The sequence below is a fragment of the Pinus tabuliformis genome, chromosome 2_2 (genome assembly GCF_031772625.1).
Source record: "Pinus tabuliformis cultivar Carrire ecotype Pingquan chromosome 2_2, CPIR1, whole genome shotgun sequence".
Classification (NCBI taxonomy): domain Eukaryota; kingdom Viridiplantae; phylum Streptophyta; class Pinopsida; order Pinales; family Pinaceae; genus Pinus; species Pinus tabuliformis.
In genome coordinates, this window is record NC_142300.1 from 1,246,848,597 (window position 1) to 1,246,857,141 (window position 8,545).

At 37.7% G+C, this 8,545-nt stretch overlaps 1 protein-coding gene across 1 annotated transcript; it reads left to right on the top strand.

Moving 5' to 3' along the window:
- The first annotated feature begins 7,080 nt into the window (after positions 1–7,080).
- Positions 7,081–7,840, top strand: LOC149198017 (abscisic stress-ripening protein 2-like). Its single transcript, XM_089404042.1, has 2 exons — positions 7,081–7,205; positions 7,455–7,840. The coding sequence occupies exons 1-2, from the start codon at positions 7,155–7,157 to the stop codon at positions 7,638–7,640; spliced, it is 237 nt and encodes a 78-aa protein (XP_089260168.1). The 5' UTR covers positions 7,081–7,154; the 3' UTR covers positions 7,641–7,840.
- The last annotated feature ends 705 nt before the right edge of the window (positions 7,841–8,545 follow it).

An 8,545-nucleotide genomic window follows, 5' to 3' on the forward strand; every position in this document is an offset into this window, starting at 1 on the left:
CACAGCTTCAGCAGCTCATCAAGAGGTTGTCCATGATGCAAGTGAATCTTCACATCAATATGGAGGTCAGCAGGTGGAGACTACTAGTGTGCCGACATATGTCACCTATCAGAGAGGCAGGAGAGGATTGTTTGCAACAGCCCGATGAGTACTATCTCCACCTGAGGTGGAAGGGATCTCGTTGCCATCATCAGTAGCACAGGTACAGGTTCAGGACCGAGGCAAGAGGCCTCTACAAGAGGAAGAACCATCAGGAGAGGGGGAGACCGATTTCATCCTTGTTGAGGATGATGATATTGACATGGGCCCACAAAGTGAAAACCTTAGAGAGATCATCAAAGAGCACCAGGCAGACATTGATGCCTTGTCCACCAACTTGGATAGAGCTCAATGGACTATACAGTATTTAGAGTAGTGAAACAAACAATTGGAGGATCAGCACACAATCATGGAGTTGCAAAACATCTGTGAAGATAGGCAGGCTGCCCAAAGAAGCCTAAATGAGATGACACCCATTCAGTAGGAGATAGAGGTTGATCGAGAGATTTGGCTTGAGAGAGCCAACATTCACTTGGAGAGGAAGCTATAGAAGGCAATTAATGAGAAGAATACGCTTAGAAACTTTTCATATCATTACTTGTCTCGGAACTTGGTGTGTAAAGCGAGAATCAGGAGTCTGAAAGCCAAGTTGAAGAGAGCATCCAAGGGGCAAGAAGAAGATGAAGGACTTCAAATTTTGGCTGAGGCTTCCTTGGCCCATCACAACACTTGAAAGAGAAGCCTCAGTCCAAATTTCAAAAAATTTGGAAAAATTTTTGCATTTTGGAAATTGTTTGCACAAAAAACAGAGTTTTCCTCCCTATGCACCGCGCCATGTGGCACTCGCTTTTGCGAAGGGGGCTCCAAATCACAAAAAATTTGCATTTCTATATTTTTCATGAAAAATTACATCTGCCTACCTATGGCCAAGAAATTTGGGCAGGTTTTGAGTCCTCAAAAGGTCAAAAAACACTCAAAAAATGACCTCACTGCCCCTATTTTGACACACAGAAAGAAGTGTTGGGAGAATGGACTTTTGGAGGGGCAAATGGAGGCCACATTGAAAAATTCCACTTGGGTTGGAAAGTAGATGGATATACCTTTCCAGCAAGCACACCTGGAGCTCATTTGGACATAGGGAAGGCCTCCAAAAGTGGGTCCAAACAGGCACGGTGCATAGAAAATTTGGCATGGCGCATAGAGAAAAAATTGCCAGTTTGACCTAGTTTTGCTCTGTTTTTCGCCCAGTTTTGCCTAGTTTGACTTTTTGACTTTCCTAATGGAAAATTTGTGATGTAATTTGATGAACAATGATGGATTATGATGTAAATATGGTAAATTTATACTTGTAGAAGTTGATTCATCAGTTCAAAGGTTGTTTGACACTGAATGGATCAGTTCCCTTGTTTTTAGAAGCATGTTGTTATGTTGCCTAATTTCTAGTTCTTAGCTTAGAATTAGTTGAAACAGCTTCTAAAACATGTGAGCTCGACCCCTAGAGGTTAGGATGAGCTATGGTTTTCTATATTATGTTGTTTTTCACTCATTAGCATGGTTGGACTCTTGAGAAAGCCTTTGAGCTTCATTGTACATATTTTTCAGCATTTGGGCTAAGGAATTTGAGATCAGGATTTGCAGCACTCTTTGGGATCCATGTGGAAATTTGTCTTGGTACAATGTTTCTTTTTGTAATTGTGAATTTGTTTATGTGTTTTGCATACCATTATCTATCTAATTTCTTCTGAACTAAACAAACAAGAGTGTAAGTAGAATCCATTGATATCAGTGCTCTACTTGAAGTTTGCTTTAGTTGTTTGATGTTTTCAGCTGTTTGGGGAGGATCCATAATTGCTCTTGCCCTCTTCAACACCTCACCTGTCTATTCCTTCCATCTCCTTCAATTTTAAGTGCCAAAAACAATTGCCTACCTTACCCCATTGAGACCTCTATAAGACTGAGCCTCAATCCCCGCACCCAAAAACCGTCTTTCCATTTGATCCAACAAAACTCCATTTTATCACATCAAAACCTCTTACATATATACCTAGCCTAAGATCAGAAGATATTTCAGTCATCTCAAGCCCCATAGTTCATTATTTGCTGAGATTGACCCGGAGAGAGCCCTCTCCTGTCCTCGTAGGGCCAGCTACGAGGTTGAGCGTGGTTTGATGTTGGCCCTGGATCCTACCTTTTCAGCCTGAGGTAAATCTAGGCACTAACAATAACAACATGGCATACTTTATAAAAATGGGGTATATAATGGGATTCCCAAATCTGTTTATGGCTGAGATGGATAGGGTAGGGGTCCTACAAAGTCCATTTCCAACCCATGATTGGAAATTTAGTGCAGAAACAGATGGCATCCATGATATATGCACTGAAATAAAATGGAGGAAGGTTCTCTATGGAGGAGGATCTCTTCTAACAATACTCAGAGATGGCAGTGGCTAGGTTATCAGATATGATAGCGGCCCAATTCATTATGTGGGAATTGACATAGGCATCAATTAAAGGAATCCATTATATGGAAAACTTGGTATTATTAGGTAATCCATATAGCCTACATAACATAGAAGCTGCATAGTTGTAGGGGTTTTCCAAAGAGGCTACGAGATACATACCCGTTTTATCATATTTGAACTTGTTCTCCAGTACCCTCCAGCCTTGGATCATCTTGAAAGGTTCTTCATTTTTCTTTGCAAAGTTGGCCAGGTATGACTTGTCATATATGTCCTAAGGGTCAGGTATATGATACATTTGCTTCAGGTCTTCAGCTTTGAATGACCCCATGAGCTCCATCCTCGAGTTCTTGAATTTCTTGTCTTCAATACTGATATTTTCCACCACCCACCTAATCATATCAGTATATGGGAGTATTTTCGCTCTCGCTCCTATTCTGTGAAGGAAGGAATAGGCAACATCTTTGAATTGAACTCCCAAAGGTTTTATTGAGTTAGTCATTGCCTTTTTGACCATAATTTTAGGACATTCATCTTCAAGCCTGTTGTATATGACTTCCCATGCTGTCTCTCCTCCATCAGTGTTGAAAACTGTATCAACTAATATAGGCGACATTTCTGATAGCTCAGACTCTGTAATGCTCTGCTTCTTCTGCTTTTGCATCACCTTTCATAATGACATGTCTTTTGAAGCTTTCCTAAAACAAAATAGATATATCAACGCAGACGATATAGGGATCAAGTTGTACGTGATATGGAATGTCAAGCATGTAGATGCCAGAATAGAAGAGTTCAAGAAATATCCTTTCGGCACTAGAAGCTTTAATCTGTATGACTCACATTGCTTTGTGAAGGGTCACTACGTGAGAGTACAGTTTCTGTGGATCCACGGGGCGTGTCATTGGGTTGAGGAAGACCCGTGGAGATATTTTCACAACTTCTCTAGGCCTAATGAACCGATCAGCACCACTGTGGAATGGTTAGCGAAGCAGCATCTAGGAGAGCACTAGCAATAGAGGTAAACATATCAGCGTGCGACAAAGGCAAGAGAAAGATTGTTGACAGCACAGAGGCAAAACACAGCTGGAAGTTCAGAGAAGACCCACTTTTGGAGAAAGCAGCTTTGGCAATAGAGGTGAAGAGGCAACAACGCAACAAGAGGACCACACAAAGGTAGAGAGAAAAATAGAGGATGGAGGAAATAGTGAAGGAGTTGCATGAGCTGAAGGAGCAACTTTGGAAGGAACAGGAGCTGCATAGACAGGAGAAGGAAGCGTGTCAAGGAAAGATACAGCAGGGGGCGAAACATGCATAGACTGATGAAACTATGCCCATATAGGTGGTAGACTCATCCGAGTAGCTAGCACAAAGAAGACAGGGTAAGTAGTCATAGGAGCAAGACTTCGCTCAAGAGATTGAATGAGTACTTGAGCAGATGAATACGAAGATGGAGCAACCAAAATTAGAGCAAGACATCAACATCATGCCTTACCACCAAGAGGCCGATCCATCGATTTCACCAGATCCAAAAGCAGATCAGGTCCCAAGTGACCAAGGAGACACTGAGATCCTTGGAGACAATCCGGAAGAAGAGATGCACAACATATCATTCGACGAGTCGCAGCATAGAGTTGTGAAATCACGCAGAGTGTCTACTCCAGATGACCACACATCTCTTGCGCAGTTTGAGGAACGAGTGATTGTATTTGACATGCGCAAGCATCTAGCAACATTGGCCGATGCTACCAGAGCATATGCTGAAGCCACTAGCTCGAGTGTTTGCTTCTTTATAACAAAAAATGAGTGAATGGATAAGGAGTTATAGACGGCCAAGCAGGGAGGAGAACTGGTTACAGCATTTGCCTAAGAAGATTTGAAGAAGGAGATATTTGATGAAGTATCATCCCTTGAGATAGTCACGTGGGCGTTGTATTCCAGATTTGGTACCGTGCATAAGGAAGTTGTCCATCTTAATGGTTGGCAGAAGCAATGTACTAGGAGAGGATGTATCTTGTCAAACTTGCATATTGTTGTTGACCACATGCAAACATAGAAAATGAGATACAAGGGAGCCCCATTATACTTTCCCAAGATGATGAAGCCAAGAGCAGTTGAGTTGAAGGCATGCATCCAGAGTCAGATCCGGAACTATGAAGAACTCCCACAACTCATCATTAGTTTGCAGGCTTCCCATGCATAGGTGTTCATAAGCATCGATTTTTTTGTGTACACACAGGCGATCCAATCTATTGGGACACTCAACTAGGAAAATACAAAGGCACAGGCGATCCAATTTATTTAAAATTCTGGTTAGGAAATTTGTAATATTGTCTACGTAATCATTAAATATAAAATGAATGACAACCAAAGGATAATAATCACCGACTCAACTATGTAAGTCCGCCGACGCAAAAATATCTCAGGAAAATCTTAACCTTGAATATGGACGCTCCATTCACTTGGGTGGGGTGGTTGCGTGTTAGCTAGAGAGATGCGTTTGTATATGCTGCATATGATCCTGTGTTTATGCTATCACGTGGCCAACTCTAACGGCTATATATACATTGTATATCTCCCCATACCTGGTACCGTAGTTACCCAGTTCGGCCGTACCGGCAAAAAAATTCGGGAATTCGCTGATTCGGTTCGGTACGACGAATAATTCGTCAGTTTCCAATTTGTTACAGGTCAGCGATGAACGATTTTGGTCAAAGCTCTCTATCAGTTTATGTCCAGCGTCTACTGTGCTGCTCCTGTTGAGTTGACGAACAGTGTGGCTGCGCAGAACAATGAAGCTCGGGCTCTGTGTAACATGGATAGGAACGCTGACAAATCTCCCTGAATAAAATCACAGAGGAAATAAATCGAGTTTTTCAAATACATTTTATAAAATAAGCTGTTGAAATTTGAGAATTGAAATTTTATAAAAATAATGCAGCGATTTTTTTTAGCTTTACTGTTATTTTTTTAAGTTTTAATGCGCTTAGTTTTTTTAGTTTTTATAAAAAAATTATTCGGGTATTTTTTTGAAGATTAATCAGAAAATTGGAGAAAAATAAACAATAATTTTTATAGAAAACAAAATAAAAAATAGTAGTTTCTATATTATAAAAAAAAACAATTTCTATCACATTTCTCTATAAAATGTTAAATATTATTAGAAATTTGGTTAGAAAATTGATTATTTTAATTTTAGTTTGATTTTGGTATTTTATTATATATTATTTACACATTGTTTTACGATCTAAAATAAATTACTAGTATTAAAATGTAAAAAATTTATTAAATAATTAATTTAACTAAAAATGAATCAATATTGTCATTGACATTAAATAATATAAATAGCTCCGATACATATTTAGGAGGCCTCATGTCACTCAATTGTTTTAAATGAGAGGTGTGTTAGTAATTTCTTTGTAATTGCAACTAAAAGAAATATAACTTCTATCTTAACAAAAATTATGAAATAATGAATTGGTTGCAAATTGGTACCTCTTTAAAAAAAAAAAAAAAAAAACTAATTTCTATATATGAAAAAATTATAAATGGAGAAATTTAAACAGATAACTAGTTAGTGATTTTTATATAATGACAAATTGCAAAAGAAAGATAACTTTTCTCTTAAAAATAATTATAAAATAGTAAATTCTTTGCAAATTGGTAACTCTTATAAAAAAAATAAAAATCATAACTTCTATATTGAAAAAAATTATAAACTGACAAATTTAAGTGTTAAATGGATAACTCCTATTACAAAAAATAGAAAAAAGATAAATCAATATTAGAAAAAATTATAAATCATATAAAATGGTAAACTTTCAAATCTATAACTCTTATACAAAAACAAAAATAGAAAAACAAGAACTTCTATATTACAAAAAATTATAAAATGGCAAAATTCATTATTATAAAAGATAGAAAATGGTAAGCTTCCAAATCCATAGCTTTTATACCAAAAAAATAGAAAAACAATAACTTCTATATTACAGAAAATTATAAAGTGGCAAAATTCAGTTTACAATGGATAAGGCTTATGAAAAAATAATATAAAAAAGATAAATTCAATATTAAAAAAAAAAATTAAGTGTTTGTAATATGTATAATGTCGAATTTTTTCCGTATTGAATTTTATAGGGTTACCCCTCTACCTGGTACCCCTCTATATATAGAGGGCTAACTGATGTTTTCTCTAAACTGTAGTGATTGAAGTCTGTGTGTGTTGGGGGATCCGAATCCAGTCGCCGCATATAATCGTTGTGTCTTTTTGTGTGTATAAGCATGTCTGAGGGGCAGCGTCACCACCTCTTTCACCACAAAAAGGAGGACGACCATAACGTTAACGTTAATTCTGGCTTTGCTGACCAGGGCTCCTATGGCTCCTCTGATTACCAGGGTGGTTCCGGTTATAACGCTGGCTCTGGTTATAACGCCGGCACTGGTTATAAGGCCAATTAAGGTAATGATGGTCAGCAAGATCAATCAGAGAACTATGAACGACTTAAGCTCACCGTGAGAGAACTATGAACGACTTAAGCTCACCGTGAGGGGCCATTTTTAAGTTGATTGCAGATTGAATATTCAGGAAACCGATCGACATGGGTGCGGTCAGCGGTCAATTTTGAGGGAGTCCAAAAAGAAGTAAAACACGATAAGTGCATGGAGCACGTCGGGGAGCTGGGAGCCATGGCTGGTGGAGGCTATGCACTGGTATGCTATCTTCTGCGATATACACAATGAGTATATGTTTCTCATGTTCTGCTATATAAACAACGAATATATATTTCTCATGTTCTGCGATATACACAATGAGTATATGTTTCTCATGTTCTGCTATATACACAACGAATATATATTTCTCATGTTCTGCTGTATACACAATGAGTATATGTTTCTCTGTTTTTTTGAATGGATTTAATTGATGTGTTAGAATTGAATTGGTTGTTGTGATATATTTAGCATGAGAAGCATGAGGCAAAAAAGGATCCTGAGAATGCTAGGAGGCACAAGACAGAGGAGGAGGTCGCTGCTGCGGGCGCTGTGGGCACCGGTGGGTACGCGTTCCACGAGCGCCACGAGAAGAAACAAGACGAGGAAACCGAGGAAGCCGAGGGTGGCCGCAAGCATCGCCACAATCTCTTCTGAATTTGGCCATGCCTCTCTAGTGGTGGACTTTTGGAGCAGAAGCCAATTATAGCAGTGGGCTATTACTATGTTCAGTGTTAAGTAGTAATAAAGTTATGTAATTTTTTTCATTGGAGTTGTTACAGTAAGGTAGTTAGGTGCTGTTGTTACTTGAGTTACAGTTCAGTTGAATTTGCGATATGTATCTCTGTATGTGAGGGAATATATAAAGTACTTTTATCTATTTTGTAAAATCTATTTGTTATTGGATTTATGTCATCTATTAAAAATTATGTCGGAAGTCAAATCTGAAAATGAATTTATCAGTTGTTGGGTCAATAAAACAATGATGAACAAAGGTTGATTTTATAAGTTCAATTTGTATGATATCACACATATAATCCATTAAAGTGAGAAAGCATACAATGCCAGACCAATTTATAATCCATTAAAGTGAGAAAGCATACAATGCAACACCAATTTTTTAAAGGGGAAGATTCACCATAAGTGTTTATTTATTTTTCTTAACCAACCTTTTTGTGTTAATTCACTTTTCTTAACAAACTTGTATGTGCCTGGTTTTACACCACAATATACTGCTTTTAAGTATATTTGGTCTTCCCTTTTGCTATAATTATAGGCATTATTAATGATCAAACTGTGAGAAGAAAATACATAACACTTTGCACATTTAATCAGTTGGCTTCTTGATCAAGCCAAGCCTGGCTCACACTTTGTTCGGGCTCTCATGGGCTTCTGTCAATTATTTCTCTATTCATTCTTTTCTAAATTTCTTTAATTCATTTTATTTTTAAGATTACTGTGTTCGCCATGTGTTCAAAAAAAATCTTTTTAAAAATACATTCTATTTGCTTTAACTACACAAATTGATCTATATGATCTCCTAAACATGGTCTATTCTATAG